Source organism: Erinaceus europaeus, chromosome 8, assembly GCF_950295315.1.
Source record: "Erinaceus europaeus chromosome 8, mEriEur2.1, whole genome shotgun sequence".
In the NCBI taxonomy this organism is placed as follows: domain Eukaryota; kingdom Metazoa; phylum Chordata; class Mammalia; order Eulipotyphla; family Erinaceidae; genus Erinaceus; species Erinaceus europaeus.
The window spans coordinates 102,199,828-102,217,477 of record NC_080169.1 but is presented as its reverse complement, the minus strand read 5'-3'; the positions used below and the strand labels follow the sequence as shown (position 1 = coordinate 102,217,477).

The window sequence follows — 17,650 nt, the reverse complement described above, 5'->3', positions numbered from 1 at the left end:
TGAAGAATAGAAGGTACACAGTAAGTGGGGATCATATCCCCTGATGTCTGCAATAGTTTTAAGTCAGAGAACTCACTAAGTCTCTCAAAAACCTTATCGCCTTGGCAAGTGACCTAGCCTGTGCAGGCCTGTTTCCTAAAACCTGCATAGCATAAAATAATATCTATTGTGCCGGCTTGTGTTAAAAATTAAAACTACAGGTGGAGGGTAGATAGCATAATGGTTATGCAAACATACTTTCATGCCTGAGGCTCCAAAGTCCCAGGTTCAATCCCCTGCAACACCATAAGCCAGAGCTGAACAGTGCTCTGGTTAAAAAATAAAAACAAACAAACAAAAAAATCAATACTACACAGCTGAGACAGTTCATACATCTATGTATATACCAGAATACTATCCAGCTATTAAAAATGACAAATTCAGCTTCTCCACCTCATCTTGGATGGAACTTGAATTATGCTGAGATAAGCCAGAAAAGGGGTGAGTATAGGATGATGCCACTCATCAGAAGTTGAGTAATAAGAACAGAAAGGGAGTGCTAAGCACAAGGACCAGCGTAAGGATCCTGGTTCGAGCCCCCGGCTCCCCACTTACAGGGGAGTCGCTTCACAAGCGGTGAAGCAGGTCTGCAGTTATCTGCCTTTCTTTCCCCATCTCTGTCTCCCCCTCCTCTCTCCATTTCTCTCTGTCCTATCCCACAATGACAACAACAATAACTACAACAATAAAACAAGGGCAATAAAAGGGAATAAATAAATATTTAAAAAAAAAAAACAGAAAGGGAAACATAAAGCAGGACTTGGACTGAGTTTGTGTACTGCACCAAAGTAAAGTGCTCTGGGGGGTTGGGGGGCGGGGGGATTCAGGTCCTGGTACATAATGGTGGAGGAGGAGGACCTAGGGTAGGGGTTTAGAGTCTTCTGCAGACAACTGAGAAATTTTACACATGTACCAACAACTGTATTTACTGTTAACCGTAAAGCACTAATTCTGTAGTTCTGTCCAGTTATGCAGCCTTAGGCAAGTTCTAACTTCTCCTGAGTGTCTCCTCATCTAGAAAATAAAGATTCCCCATACAAATACTGTGAGGAATAAATGAGTTCTGAGTAAACCACTGCTGCTGTTTTATTATTATCCCTTCAAAATGCCTACATCAATAAACTGGCAGGCTCTGTTTCAACAAATGTTTCAGCAAATTACTTACAATTAAACCTGCTTTAAAAGTATCTTAGCCTGGGAGTATGGATCCACCTGCCAAGGCTCATGTTCAGCGGGGAAGCAATTACAGAAGCCAGACCTTCCACCCTCTGCATCCCACAAGGACCTTGGGTCCATGTTCCCAGAGGGATAAAGAACAGGAAAGCTGTCAGGGGAGGGGGTGGGATACAGAGTTCTGGTGATATGAACTGTGTGCAGTTGTAGCCCTTTTATCCTATGGTTTTGTCAGTGTTTCCTTTTTTATAAATAAATTAAAATAAACAAATAAAAGTATCTTAGCATGAATACTGATGCCAGTAAAGCTAAAGCAGTTACTGCTAGAGATGGTTTTGTGGCAAGGTAGGGGAAAATCAATCCTTTTCTTCTTTCTTTCCTTTTTTTTTACATTTTTTTAAATTTAATTTTATTTATTTTCCCTTTTTGTTGTTTTTATTGTTGTAGTTATTATTGTTTTTGTCGTTCTTAGATAGGACAGAGAGAAATGGAGAGAGGAGGGGAAGACAGAGAGGGGGAGAGAAAGACAGATACCTGCAGACCTGTTTCACCGCCTGTGAAGTGACTCCCCTGCAGGTGAGGAGCCGGGGGCTCGAACCAGGATCCTTATGCCGGTCCTTGCGCTTTGTGCCACATGCGCTTAACTGGCTGCGCTACTGTAAGACTCCCCTTTCTTTCCTTTTTTTTTTTTTTAATTTTTTTAAATCTTTAATTAGTTATTCGATAGAGACAGCCAGAAATTGAGAGGGAAAGGGGTAACAGAGAGGGAGAGACAGAGTGACACCTGCAGCCCTGTTTCACTATTCATAAAGCTTTCCCCCTGCAGGTGGAGACCAGGGGCTCAAACCCAGGTCTCTGTGCACTGGAACATGTACACTCAACCAAGTGCATCACCAGCTGCCCCCCTTTCTTTCCTTTTTTGTCCCTTTCTTTTTCCCCTTTTCTATTTGTCAATCCCTTTCTTAGTATACAGAGTTATAATGTTTGTACTTGCTCACAGAAGTTCAGTTCCAACAGATTTTCCCGTTTTATTTGGAAGTGAATGGTTTACAGCAGTTGTCTACACATGTGCTTCTTTTCCCAGCTCTGCATCATGAGTATCTGCAAAACACTCTCACCCCTATGTAGGAGCCCAACCTCCCCTCCAAGCACCCCTTCTTCCATTTCTTCCCCAGAGTTCCTTGCCAAAAGAGTTTACAATTTAGGTTTTGCACATACCAGTCCAGAAGACACAAAACTCTCAAATGCAAACTACATAACAATCTCTAACTCAGGCTATATTAATACTCAACTACACTCCTTCAAGAAAAAAAAAAAGTTCAGATTACTCCATTATAATAAGCTTAATGTTTTAAAATAAAAACCATGATGCATGGCAAATGGCATTCCATGATATTCCACAGAGTATCATAAGTATTAAATAAGACACCATAAATGAAAGTGTTTGCAAGTTAAAGATGCATTAAGTGCTACTTTATGGACCTACTTGAGGAATTAACAACAGCTTCCCCCCACTTTCAACAACTCTCTCCTAATTCCAAAACTGTTCCATCCACTTTAAATGGGGGGGGGGGGGAGGCAGAACAACTAGACTTCAGAGTAAAGCTGCCAGTTAGCAAAATCATTTCCTACTTGAAATGTTCTCTTCCCTTTTAACTCACAACTCCAAGGGAACTCCTCCTGATAACCGTCTCATCCCTAATATCAAACACTTAAGGAATAACATCCTGGGGGAGGTAGTCTTCACTCAGGAACCTAACCATGAAATCAGCTCCAGTCACTAGCAAACAAACCTAAACCCATTCCTGACTATCTGTAACCCTAACATGGAGACAGAAAAATGCTGGTTATCTTCAGAGTCAAGAACGTGTGAAGCCCTGAACAGAAGAAGTCAAGTACCAAGGGTTACATTTCAAGTCCAGCTCAGGGCCTAGTATGTTTACCTGGCTGGTTGTCAAATTCCATGCTGGATCACAGCATCCAGCCGGGACAGAGTCATACAGGAGGCATCAATAGGCTACACTGGCCAGGTCAGACCAGAAGTCACTTGGCACCCCTGACTGAACTAGATCCTACTGAAGGCCTGACTGCCAACCCTTGCCCTGGCAAACAGGACAGTGGATGGCAGTCAACAGAGTTAAGATTCTTCTAGTCACCACTCCATTTTGCCCTTCTTTGACTGATAATGACTTGAGAAACCAAATTAGAGAAAATATAAAGATTTTTTTTTTAATATGGTGGAAGACTTCTCTACATATGCTTTTGTAAAACTAGTCACTTGTACTTGTTTGGTACAGAAAGAAAAAAAAAAAGCTATAGCAAGTTTTGTTCCTATCTGAACACTGGAGCTTGGGAGATGAAGGCCCAGAGAGACAAGGAGCACTTTTCTACACAACCTACACAGACCTAAAAACTTGACTGAGCCAGATTCTGAAGTTCTATGGGGGAAAAAATGGCATGAGGTCTGCTCCTTCTCACAGATAAGTTAGACATAAGTAAATACAGGATTAAAAGTACTCCAGGATTGGAGAGACAGCATAGTGGTTATGCAGAAAGAATTTCATGCCTGAAACACCAAAGACTCCAGGTTCTTTCATCCCCAGCAATACCAGAAGCCAGAGTTTAGTAATACTTTGGCTGAAAAGGAGGGAGGGTGGGAGGACAAGAGGGAGAGAGGGAAGGAAAGAAGGGAGAGAGGGAAGGAAGGAAGGAAGGAAAAGAAACAGAGGGAAGGAGGGAGGGAAAAGAAAAAAAGAAAGAAAGAAGTAAGAGAGAGAAAGAAAACCTTCCGGTATTTGAAAAAAAATTGCTACTGGAAAGTAGTAATAATAATATTTGGTAGTAATGCAAAAGAACTCTTAAGAATTAGTTCTCTTAAGAGGTCTCTTGACTTTTGGTCAGGGGTTCTGACCAACTCCATTGCTACATGTCAGTTTCACCAGTGTCAGTCTTTATTATTATTTTTTTCTGCCTCCAGTGTCCAGGCTGATCTAAGCCTGTGTTCCAATGAACCAGAAGATAGTGGAACTCTTCTATCAGGTCCCTCTTGCCTCACACTTATCTTTTTTTCCCCCCAGAACTACCAACCAGGAAAGATGCCCTTTGCAAACCCTACTTTTGGGGAAAACAAAACAAAACAAAACAAAAACATTGGATGCACTCTGCAACTTTCTCTGCCTTCCTTCCGAGACTTTTTACCACTGCCCTGCAGAGAATGGAGAGAATCCCTTCTGAATGGCAGGCCCTCTCCTTGCACCCCAGGAAAGTCACTTACTCCTCTTCTCAGCCTGGTGGACACTTTGTCCCGGCAACAAGCAACACATCTGCCCCGCCGCCGACACCACCTGGACCGGCGCGGGTCTCGGGCCCCCAGACCCGGGTAGAGACATCGCCCCACTGCGCCGACACGACCACCCGGCTCCGGGGAGCTCCTCCCCGCCCCGCCCTGGAGCTGCCCGCCCCCCAAGTTCCTCCTCAACCCCCCAAGTCCCCGCGCAGCAGCATCACCTCCGGCCCCGACGGCCGCGCGCGCCCGGGATCCCGCCACCCACCTCGCTGCGCCCCCCGCCACCTGGCTCTCGGGGCCCGGCCCCTCGGAGAAGCCGGGGTGTGGGCAGCGCCCCCTCCCTCCTACGGGAGGCTGGACGGAGGCTCCCGAGGCCGCGCGTCCCCCTTCAGCAGGCCCGGCCTGGGCCTCTCCACTCCGCCACCCCCCTCTGCCCCGCCGGCCCAACCCGAGCCAGCCCCCCAACTGCTGAGCCGCACGAGCGCAGACCCCGGCGCTTACTCGGGAAGATAAGTGGAGGAGAAGGAGCTCCACTTGTGCAACGCGTAGGGCAGAAGCTGGCACTCGGACGCCGCAGCGACAGCCCCGCCAGCCGCCATCTTGTCAGCCCCGTAGCGGCCGCCACCGACCGCCGGCAGCGCCGGGAGGAGGGGAGGGGCGTGGCCTATTCTTAAAGGGGCCGCAGCGTGTGTCCGACGTCCTGGGTATTTCCTTTCTCGCACTTGGCGAGAGAGCTGTTCTTCTGGGTTTCTCGCGCGGGACCCTCCTTAGTGGTCGACGAATGGAAACTGGTACAGGGATGTAAGCAACCCGAAGGGGTTCCACTGTGGGCTTTGGAGGGGGCGGTGGCGCAAAGGATGAGGCTTCCTAGCAAAGATAAGGGAGAAAGAGATGTAGAATGTTGCGGAGGAATGGATTTGTAGGTAAGGAACCTAGAAAGGAAGATAAAAAAGGAGCTGAGAGAAGGGACGCGGTTTTGGAAATCGCTAGTGTGCAATATACCCCAGCATGCAAGTGTTTGTATGCACTACATCTAGTATGTGCAATAGCTCTAGTATGCACACTGTGTGTCTCCAGTATGCAAGTCCTTTGGGGGGAGGGACTGCACTGGAGGGGTTGGCATGGAATTGGAGGGATGGCTCTTCCCTCTGGTCCCTGAGATACTCAGTTAAATGGATGCAGGAAAAGCCACATTGTCCTCTCCTCTGTTCTGGCTTCAGTCCTCCGAGGCCCCTCCCTGTCAACATTCCCTGGGAACCCTCTCTTGTGAGATGGGTTTACTCAGCCATGACCTTCACCCATAGATACCACATTATCATCAGTTTTCCGGTTGGGAAAGCTGTCTAGTTCTAACACTAGACAGACAGGTAGCCCACAGTTCATAAGATATGATGGGAGTGGGAATTCCAAAGAAAAGACCAGAAGAGGGATGACAGTTCTTATGCTCTCAGTGTCAGGTGGGTATCACACCAGCTTCTGATCCAATTCGAGACAGGAGTTCTGACCACTACCTGTGGGCAGGGGTAGGTGTGTGCAGGATTAGACCCTGCAGTAACCCAGGTACTCCTTGATTAGTTGTCTCAAAGTTTCTACAACTGAAAGCCTGGACCAGTTTTGCCATTGTACCTGAGAGGTTAAAAGGGGAGGGGGGGCAGAATCCACCTTCTTCACCTCATCTTGGATGAAGCTTGAAGGACTCCTGTTAAGTGAGATAACCCAGAAAGAGGAAGATGAATATGGGACATACTCATAGACAGAAGTTGAAAAATAAGAATAGAAAGGAAAACAAAAAGCAGAACTTTTGGACTGGATTTGATGTGTTGCACCAAAGTAAAGAATTTTGGGGCAGGGATTCAGATCCTGGAACATGATGGTGGAGGAGGACCAAAGTAGGGGGTTAGAGTGTTATGTGGAAAACTGAGAAATGTCACATATGTACCAACTACTGTATTTTACTGTGACTGTAAACCTTTAATCCCCCCCCAATAAGGGAAAAAATATCTCAATAATTCTAATCATCAACCTGCCCACATTTCCTTAAGTCCTCTCCTATTTCTATAAGGGAAATCGTAGTAGTAGCCTCCACTATTATATCAGAGCTAGATTTACACCTAGAAAGGCCATGATATATTAACTTACAAATAGCATTGCTTTTGTTACTTTTTAAAAAATTGTTGTTGTAATTATTATTGTTGATGATATCGTTGTTGTTAGATATGGCAGAGAGAAATGGAGAGAGGAGGGGAAGACAGAGAGGGGGAGAGAAAGATAGACACCAGCAGACCTGCTTCACCGCCTGTGAAGCGACTCCCCTGTAGGTGGGAAGGCGGAGGCTCAAACCGGGATCCTTACGCCGGTCCTTGTGCTTCGCGTCATGTGCGCTTAACCTGCTGCACTACTGCCCGACTCCCCAGCATGTGCTCTTATACTGCAGTGGGTTGCCTGTGAGTCTATTATTACCCCCGTGACTTGAGCTAAAGGGTTTCAAGAGAGAGCATAGAAAGTCCTCTCCTTCCAAAAATAATTAATATCTTAGTCCTAACCCCATTATTTGGGAGACAGACAGAGAGAGACTTTAAAGTGGAAAGAAAAAGTTAAGATGGTGACTCAGTTCAGTAAGTTTTGGGAACCAAATCTGACAACTCTGTCTCTTTCCTATCTAGGGTTCTCCTTCTTTTATAGACATAGAGTATGGCTCCTATGTAGGTAGTTAGGTAAGCAGGAAGGAAGGAATGAAAGAAGGAAGGAAGGATAGATAACATTTCTTCTTGAGATTTAAACTTTTCAGGTGCTGGGGGGTGTTGCACCCAATTAAGTGCACATGATACCATGCACAAACATCTGGGTTCAAACTCCCCACCCCTCACCTGTAGGAAGGAAGCTTCATGAGTAGTGAAAGAGTGCTACAGGTGTTTCTTTCTCTATCTCCTCCTCTCTCAATTTCTCTCAGTCTTAATAAATAAAAAGGAGGGAAGGAAAGAAAGAAAATTGGCTACTGGGAGCAATGGTCTTGTCATGCAGGCACCGAATCCCAGGGATAACCCTGGTAGCAGGAAAAAAAAAAAATTTTCTGTAACTTTCTGATCCTTCCGATTAACACCTAAAGTCCTTAACAGAGACCTGTCATGTCCTATCTTGCTTCTCCACTTCTCCCCCCCTTTTATCCTTTGCATTTTTAATTCTAGCTACATTCAGTTATCACACTGAGTTGGTATGCTCTCTGGCCTTCAAGTTTTCATGCTTCATCTAGCTAACTCCTGCTCATTTTTCAAACTGTCTCATTCTGGAATATTATCACTCTTCACCTATTTGGGGGATTAGATGTCATTTCCTACATTTCCCTTGGCACCCTGGGCTTCCCTTCTTATCACAGCAAATATCACATAATGTTTTCATTTTGTCTTTATCTCTCATTCTCTCCCCCTCTGCTACATCTCCCATGGAGATAAAAATTGTGCCTGTGTTGATCACCGCTGCATCCTCAGTTTTATTAGTGCCTGACACCTAGAGGATGCTCAACAAATATTTATTGAAGATTGAATGGTGTTAAAAAAATGTTGCAGGGAGTCGGGCGGTAGCGCAGTGGGTTAAGCGCATGTGGCACAAAGAGCAAGGACCGGTGTAAGGATCCCAGTTCGAGCCCCAGCTCCCCAGCTGCAGGGGAGTTGCTTCACAGGTGGTGAAGCAGGTCTGCAGGTATCTATCTTTCTCTCCCCCTCTCTGGCTTACCTTCCTCTCTCCATTTCTCTCTGCCCTATCTAACAACAATAACAACAACAATAATTACAACAGCAATGAAAAACAAGGGCAACAAAAGGGAAAATAAATTAATAAATAAAATATCAAAATAAAAAATATATATTGCAAAGAAAAAAGGATGTCAGAACTTCTCAGATTGTGAGCATATATCCCTGAGGTATGATTTCATTGAGAATGTAAAAACCCAGAATAGCATGGCTCTCCTGTAGCACCAATTTCACAGATGACAAAATAACTCTCGACATCAATATGAGAACATAAATACAGCTAAATGGAGCATGATACTAGACCCAAAGCCATGTAAAGGTCAAGATAAAATAGAAGACTAAATAAAACTGCATAATCTGCAAGAGTATGCTAGTGACTCAAATCTCCTAGGGATATATGCCTTGACATCCTCTATGTTTGGGACATTGTCTGTGGTGCTGGGTTGTTTTGTTTTGTTTTTCTTGCCACCAGGGTTATCACTGGGCTTGGTGCCTGCATTGTGAATACACCATGCCCAGTGGGCATTTTTTTTCTTTTTTTCTTTCTATTACATTTGATAAAATAGAAATTGAGAGGGCAGGGGTAGATAGCACAATGGTTATGCAAACAGACTCTTGTGCCTGAGGCCCTCTCAAGTCCCAGGTTCAATCCCCTGCACCACCATAAGCCAGAGCTGAGCAGTGCTCTGGTTAAAAAAAAATAAAAATAAAAAATAAAAAATAAAATAAAATAAAAAATAAAAAAAAAGAAATTGAGAGAGATTGGGAGGGAGAGAGATAGAAATTGAGAGAGATTGGGAGGGAGAGAGAGATAGACATCTGTAGACCTGCTTCACTGCTTGTGAAGCATCCCCCTTCTCCCTGCCACAGGTGGGGAGCATGGGCTTGAACCTGGGTCTTGCACGTGGTAATGTGTGTGCTTAACCGAGTGCAACACTGCCCAGCTCCCTGGTGCTGGGGATTATTGTCAGTAGACATGAGAAAGTCTAGAAACTGTCAGTAGCCATTTAGACTGTCTTATTCTCCCAAGTACACACACACACACACACACACACACACACACACACACACACACTTCAAGGATTGGGCCATATTGATGGCCTCATGAAGAGCTAAAGAATGGAACATCATGGGGCCAGACAGTAATGCAGAGGGTTAAGCACACATGGTGCAAAGCACAAGGAGAAGCATAAGGATCCCTATTTGAGCCCACTACAGGGGCTCATTTGAGCCCTCCCTGCAGGGAGGTCACTTTACAGGTGGTGAAGGAGGTCTGCAGATGTCTATTTTTCTCTCCCCCTCTCTGCCTTCCCCTCCTATTTTGATTTCTATCTGCCCTATCCAACAATGACAGCAATAATAACAACAACAATAACAAGGGCAACAAAAGGGAAAAGATAGCCTCCAGGAGCAGTGGATTCGTAGTGCAGGCACCAAGCCCCAGCAATAATCCTGGAGGCAAAAAAAAAAGAATGGAACATTATTTTTCAAGAATCAATAGTGATCCAGTTATCTTGTCATCCCTGGCCAACATTTGCTTTCGGATACATTCCCGGTATGCTCCCAGTATTATTGCTGGTAATACTTACTAGAGAGAGGCCTTGACCATCTGGTCATCATTGACCATCTTTTCCTGCAAAAAGCTGTTAACATACCAGACTCTGTCCTAGATGTTAGAGGGACAGAAAGAGCAGCCAAGAGAATTCCTTTCATGCATATGTTTTGGTAAAGCAATAAATAATAAACCAGTCACCTAGATGAAGTTATTTATTTATTTATTGCCACTAAGATTATTGCTAGTGTTCAGGATCTGCCCAACCACTGTACCATTACAGGGAGGTATGTTTCTTCCCTTTCATCCTTTCTCTTTTTCTTTTCTGATTGAGACAGAGAGAAATAGAGAAGGGAAGAGAGTAGGAGAGAGTGGAAGAGAAAGAGAAGAGAAAGCTCCAGAGTTTGTGAAGCTTTCCCCTCTGTAGGTGGGAATGGGAACTTGAATCTAAATCCTTTTTTTATATTTATTTATTTATTCCATTTTGTTGCCATTGTTGTTTCTTTTTATTGTTGTAGTTACTATTGTTGTTGTCGTTGTTGGATAGGACAGAGAGAAATGGAGAGAGGAGGGGAAAATAGAGAGGGGGAGAGAAAGATAGACACCTGCAGACCTGCTTCACTGTTTGTGACGACTCCCCTGCAGGTAGGGAGCGGGGGCTCGAACCAGGATCCTTACACTGGCCCTTGTGCTTTGCGCCATGTGCATTTAACCTGCTGCACTACTGCCCAACTCCCCCTTTTTTTTTTGCCAATGCTCAAATTTTCTGATGTTTTTGTGAAAACCATTTTTTTATTGTTGTTGGAAAACTCATAACGTATTTTTGCATAGAAAAAGACACCATGAGTTTGCTGATAACCCAGTAAATATCCACTCCTATTGCCTTGATTAGATAAATCCTGATACAAACCAATTATGGGATATTATATCAGTGTTTCAAGGAGTAAAAGCAGTTAAATGATGTGTCAAGGAGAGACAAATATATGAGCAATTTTTTTTTAATGTAGAACTGTAAACTAGTATTTATTTGAGTGAAAATGCTGAGGAATGACCATGACAGAGCACAGATTCATGTGTACAGTGCAAAGCCAGAAGTGCCCATGGCTATTGCTGAGAGAGGGTAGTGATCACAAAGACCTTTTCTTGCTTCAGTATATATTTCCATGTGGCATCATCCTTAATGGTCTCACATTCTTATGTAATCAAAATAAATATTAGCTATCTACAAAGAACCTTTGTGATTTAAATCTTAAACTTTTTTTTTCCTTTACTGGGGGATTAATGTTTTACAGTCATCAGTAAATACAATAGTTTGTACATGCATAACATTTCTTAGTTTTCCACATAACAATATAGCCTCCACTAGGCCCTCTGTCATCCTTTTCCAGGACCTGTACTCTCCCCCCCCCCATCCCCATCCCAGAGTCTTTTACTCTGGTGCAGTACACCAACTCCAGGCCAGGTTCTGCTTAGTGTTTTCTCTACTGATCTTGTTTTTCAACCTCTGCCTCTGAATGAGATCATCCCATATTCATCCTTCTGTTTCTGACTTATTTCACTTAACATGATTTCTTCAAGCTCCATCCAAGATTAGCTGAAAACAGTGAAGTCACCATTTTTAATAGCTGGGTAGTATTCCATTGTGTATATAGACCACAACTTGCTCAGCCACTCATCTGTTGTTAGACACTTGGGTTGCTTCCAGATTTTCGCTATTACAAATTGTGCTGCTTTGAACATAGGCGTACACAGATCTTTTTGGATGGGTGTGTTGGGTTCCTTAGGATATATCCTCAGGAGAAGAATTGCAGGGTCATAGGGTAAGTCCATTTCTAGCCTTCTGAAAGTTCTCCAGACTGCTCTCCACAGGGATTGGACCAATTGACATTCCCACCAGCTGTGCAGGAGGGTTCCTTTGTCGCCACCTCTCCAACATTTGTTGCTGCTTCTTTTTCTGATGTATGACATTCTCACAGGAGTGAATATCACAGGAGTGGTATCTCATTGTTGTCAACAATTTTTTTGGTAGAGCTGAATTAACTGATTTTTTTTTTCTTGGTGGGCCTAGGGGCCTGACTCCACTGCTCCAGGCAGCAAGGAAGCTTCCTCCACTACTGGCCATGTTTCAAGTCCAGACTTAGTTTAAGTAATCAAAGGGTCTCATTCTAAATTTAGTGAGGATTTACTTTGTTTTCACACGATGTAAATGTAGAGCATGAAATGCTACAGATGGCATTATCACTGTGGGGCACAGTTTTGTCTGAATTGCCTTTGGAATGGCAGGGCTTCCAAGTACGAGCTACCATGACTAAGGAGGTGATCAAGTGGGGAGAGCAGGAGGTTGATAAATCTGAGGCCCCAGGTTCAGTGCCCAACATTGCAGATACTAGTGCTGTGCTCTGTTTGTTTTCTCTCTCTCTCTCTCTCCCTCCCTCTCCCTCTCCCTCTCTCTCTCATGCATGCATGCTTTTTCCTTTATTGGGGGATTAATGGTTTACAGCAAACAGTAAAATACAGTAGTTGGTACATGTGCAACATTTCTCAGTTTTCCACAAAACACTCTAACCTCCCACTTGGCTCTTTCTCCACCATCATGGTCTAGGACCTGAACACTGCCCCCCACCCCCATGCCCCAGAGTCCTTTACTTTGATGCAATACACCAAATCCAGTCCAAGTTTTGCTTTGTCTTTTCTTTCCTTTTCTTTTCCTATTCTTTTCTTTCTTTTCTTTTCTTTTCTTTTCTTTTTTTACTTCCCAGGTTTATCACTGGGGCTTGGTGCCTGCACTACAAATGCACCTGGTGGCCATTTTTTAGATTTTTTTTTTTTTTTGGATAGGACAGAGAGAAATTGAGAGAGGAGGGGAAGATGGGGGTGGGGAAGAAAGACAGACACTGCAGATCTGCTTCACTGATTGTGAAGTGACATCCCCCTGCAGTTGGGGAGCCAGGGCTCCAATCACGATCCTTGCACATGTCCTTAAGCTTTATACTATGTGCGCTTAACCTAGTGTGTTACTGACGGTGTAACACTGCTTTGTGTTTCCCCTTCTGTTCTTTTTTTTTCTGTCTTTTTCCAGAGAACTGCTCAGCTCTGGTTTATGGTGGTGTGGGGGATTAAGCCTAGGGCTTTGGAGCCTAAAGCATGAGGATCTCTCTGCATACTCTTTGCATAACGATTTATACAATCTACTCCCACCCCAGAACCTAAGTCTTCACCCAAAGTAACATGTATGCTCTACTGGCTCTGCTAGATCCCCTTTCTGTTAATTTTTAGATTTTTTAAAAAATTTTTTTTTGGCCACGAGGGTTATCTCTGAGACTGGATACCCATTTCTGGTGGCCAGTCTTTTCTTTTTTTTTTTTTAGAGGGTAAGATAGTGAGACACAGAGAGACACAGAGAGAGATACCTATAGCACTGATCATAAAGTCATAAAGTTTCCCCTCTGTAGGTGAGGAACAGGAGCTTAAACTTGGGTCCTCAAGCATGGAAAGGTGTCCATATTAGTGGGTGAACCACCACCCAGCCCTAAGATATATGTTTTAGAGTGTCGGTCAGTAGCACAGTGGGTCAAGCACACGGGCGTAAGGAACCCAGTTCAAACCCCCAGATCCCCACCTGCAGGGGAGTCACTTCACAGGCGGTGAAACAGGTCTGCAGGTGTTTATCTTTCTATCCCCTTCTCTCTGTCTTCCCCTTCTCTCCCTATTTCTCTCTGTCCTATCTAACAACAACAATAATAACTACAACAACAATAAAAACAAGGGCAACAAAAAGGAAATATTTTTTAAAAATCTTTTTTTAAAAAAGATATATGTTTTAATTTATATACTTAAGAGCAAGACCAAAGCACTGCCCAACTGGCATATGGGGTGCTAGGGATGGAACGTCTTGCATGCAAATCCTGTGCTCTAGCCACTGAACTATCCTCCTAGCCCTAGATCATTTTAGTCACTAAAAGGAAACTACATTAAATTTTATATTGGGTGGTGGAGAAAAGGTACTTTAAGAAGGTAATATCTAACCATTAACCATCCCCCCAATAAATTTTTTTTAAAAAAATATACATGTGTATAGTGTCCTGGGAGGTGGGGCAGTGAGTAAAGTATTGGACTGTGAAAACAACAACAAAAACAGAGGAAGGGGAGCAGGAAGGAGAGGGGGGAGGAGGAGGGTGAAATGTCTGAGCTGAACAATGAGAAAATTCCTGCCTGACTGAGGGTATGGATTGACCTTCCAACACCCATGTCCAGAAGAGAAGTAATTACAGAAGCCAGAACTCCTACCTTCTGCACCCCAAAAACAATTTTGATCCATACTCCTAGTGGGTGAGAAATGAGAGGGGGAAGACAACCAGAGGGCTCTGAACTCCAATGCCATCGGGAAGAGAAGAGGAAAAAGGGAGGGACATCTGGATGTAATAATAGGTGTTTGTGTGACTTGGACAGGAAGAGAAGATGACCCCCTCCCCGCCCTGCCCAAAGAAAGGCCAACTATAAACAAATATAGACAGATGGTTATAGAAAAAAAAAAAGAAATAAAAGAAATTTCCGGGAGCCGGATGGTGGCGCACCTGGTTGGGTGCATATGTCACAAAACACAAGGACCCAGATTTAAGCCCCTGGCCCTCACCTGAAGGGGGAAAGCTTTACTAGTGGTGAAGTAGTGCTGCAGGTGTCTCTCTCTCTCTCTGCCTCTCTTTCACCCCACTCCCATTCAATTTCTGGCTGTCTCTATCCAGTAAATAAATAAAGATAATAAAAAATAAAAATAAATAAATTTCCTGCCTGGCAACGGTCAGAAAAAAAAAAATTCTAGGGAGAGTAGGCAAATACAGAGGATGCAGAAGCAGAAAGATGTTGGTGTTCAAAGGATAGAAAGTGTGACTGGAATGTCATGAGTAGAGTCACAATAATAATAATAATAATAATATTTCATTTCACAGACATGTGAAAGGGAAATCTGTGCAGGGATTCAAGCCAAGGAGTATCAGGATTAACTTTAAATTATTTTTTAAAATATTTATTTAATTTAGTAAGAGATATAGAAAGAAAGATACAGACACAGAGAAAAACCAGCAGAGCACTCACCGCTTAGCTCTTGCTTATGGATATACTGGGAATTGAACCTGAGACCTCAGAGCCTCAGGTATGAACGTCTTTTGCAGAACCATGCTGACCAGAGGCCTCCCCAACCCCCTCCCCCCATTGTAGATCATACAATGGGCTGGAGAGAAGCAAGAGTTAAACTTGCTTCTCTCTGATGAGATCTGACCAGAAGGTATTGGAATAACCAGGTAAAAAATGATCATGTTTTGAACTAACACAGAACATGGAAAGAAGTGGTCATATTAGGATCTATTTTGAAAGTAAAGCCAACAGACTTATGAATGACAGAGAAAAAGCAAGAACTGAAAAGAAAGATAACTCCTGGGTCTGAGTTTGTACCACTGGATAGATAATGATGCTCTTATGCAGAGGCAAAGATTTGCAGGTGGAAAGAGTTAAGGTAGAAGGTATCAAGACTTCCAACATAAGTGTACCCTGAAGTCTATAGTTTCATAAGCATAAAGATAGAGTATGTACATACTATATGTGTAATCACTATACATATATGTAGTATTGTATGATGATATATGTATGCATCTTACATAATATGAAATATATAGAAGATGTCTAATAGATATCCAAGTAGAAGTGCACATTTTCCAGGACAAGGACCTATCCTGGTCAGAGTCTCATACCAAGTCACTTTATTGGCATTTGACCTTTTTCTGTATATAAATAAGCAATGACTGATTTTATTGACTTAGGAGATGACTCCTGAGATCAATCAATTTTTCTGCGAGTAGCAGAGTCATCATGATGAATCAAAGTACAACATCTTTAGAAAGAAGAACCCCAGGAGCTGGGCAGTTAAGCTCATGCACCTACTCAAGGATCCAAGTTCAAGCCCCCGGCTCCCCACTTGCAGCGAAGCAGATCTGCAGGTGTTTATCTCCCTCTCCCTCGCCCTTGCCCTCACCCTCGCCCTTTCCCTCTCCTTCTTCCTCTCTCTTTCTCTCTATTTTGGCACCAGGATTATCATTGGGACTTGGTGCCAGCACCAAGAATCCACTGCTCCTGGCAGCCATTTTTTTTTCCATTGCATAGAACAGAGAGATTGAGAAAGCAGGGGAGACAGAGAGGGAGAGAAGAGACACCTGCAGCCCTGCTTCACAGCTTGTGAAGCAATCTCCCTCCAAGTGGGGAGCCAGGTGCTCAACTGGTATCCTTGTGCTTTGCACTATGTGTGCTCAACATGGTGCATAACCGCCTGGCCCCATCTCTTCCCCTCTCTATGTCTCCCTCTCCTCTAATTACTCTCTGTCCTATCCAGTAAAATGGAAGGAAAAAAAAAAAGAGGAAAAAATGGCCACCAAGAGCAGTGGGTCCATGGTACAGGCACTGAGCCCCAGCGATAACCCTGAAGGCAAAAAAAAAAAAAAAAAAGAATAGGGTTCAGTCATACAGGATTAACATTTGAAACAAAGAGATTCTGATTCTGTCAATGAATAGTCAAGTTTCCTTAGGTAAGTTATTGTATCTGTTAGAATCTCAGTTAGAAATAAAGTATTCTCAATTGGGCAATTTGAAAGGGTAATAACTGGTCTATATATAAAGTTGTGAGAACATACTAGTAAACCACAGGGAGTGAGGGGGAAGTGAGGGTTCCTGGAACCCAGATCAGAGAAAGCCCCAGGGAGAGGCCACGTGTAAGAAAGACTTGTGACCTCAGCTTGAAAGGGCCAGTTACAGAGTGACCTCACAGGCAGGGAATTGGGAACCAATGCCAACACCCCAAACTCACTCTGCTTTCCTACATCTGAAGAGTCATGTCCAAGATAAGCAAGTATTGAACTGTTCTGAGTCTTTATTTTCTCATGTATGAGTCACAGAACATCTCTTGGAGTTACTGTGAGAGTTCAGTGGGAATGCATGTTACTCATGGTCCAGGAGGTGGTGCAGTGGGTAAGGCATTGGACTATCAAGTATGAGGTCCTGAGTTCAATTCTGGCAGCACATGTACCAGAGTGATGTCTGACTCTTTCTCTCTCCTATCTTTCTCATAAATAAATAAAATATTTTTAAAATTCACATTATTCATAGCAGACAAGTTTGGCACTCAGGAATTATTTTCCTTCTTCATCTGCTTTCAAAATTCCTCCTTCCCTCATCCCATGAGGCAGACTGGCTAGATTTCATTGCATTCACTTGCAGAGTGGCGTAAGGATCCTAGTTTGAGCCCCCGGCTCCCCACCTGCAGGGGAGTCGCTTCACAGGTGGTGAAGCAGGTCTGCAGGTGTCTATCTTTCTCTCCCTATCTCTGTCTTCCCCTCCTCTCTCCATTTCTCTCTGTCCTATCCAACAACGATGACATCAAGAACAATAATAACTACAACAATAAAACAACAAGGGCAACAAAAAGGAAAATAAATAAATATTTTTTAAAAAAGAAAAGGTACTTTTCCTTTTTTTTTTTTTACCAGCTAACTGCTCAACTCTGACTTATGGTGGTATTGGGGGTTGAACCTGGAAACTCAGAGCCTCGGGCATGAAAGCTATTTACATAACCATTATGCTGTTTCTCTAGCCCAAAAAAGATACTTCTTGAACTGTTTAAAAAAAAAAAAAAAAAGAAAGAAAGAAAAGAAAAACTACTCAAGAATTATATTGCTAAGTTATAGCAACCAACAGGGTGAAAATGAAAGCAAATCAGCCTATTTTTTTTATTAATCTCTAGGCTTAGAAATGTGCCAGTTGGCTGAAGTTAAATAAAAATGTTTTAAGTTGTTGGGGGAGGGGGACAGCATA

At 43.4% G+C, this 17,650-nt stretch overlaps 1 protein-coding gene across 14 annotated transcripts in view; it reads right to left on the bottom strand.

Annotated features, from left to right (window-relative positions):
- Positions 1–17,650, bottom strand: part of MKLN1 (muskelin 1) — a 439,788-nt gene that overhangs the window by 149,006 nt on the left and 273,132 nt on the right. For 4 of the 14 annotated variants that reach the window (XR_009551231.1, XR_009551232.1, XM_007524211.2 and 1 more), the window contains exon 1: positions 5,000–5,150. The exons of 9 other annotated variants lie outside the window; for them this stretch is intronic. Coding sequence is in view for 2 of the 5 variants with exons in the window: in XM_007524211.2 (XP_007524273.1) it covers positions 5,000–5,097 (98 nt within the window). In the remaining 3 variants the exon portion in view is untranslated. Of the gene's footprint in view, positions 1–4,999; positions 5,151–17,650 lie in introns of those variants that run through there. One more of the 14 variants, XM_060196578.1, reaches the window with a different exon arrangement.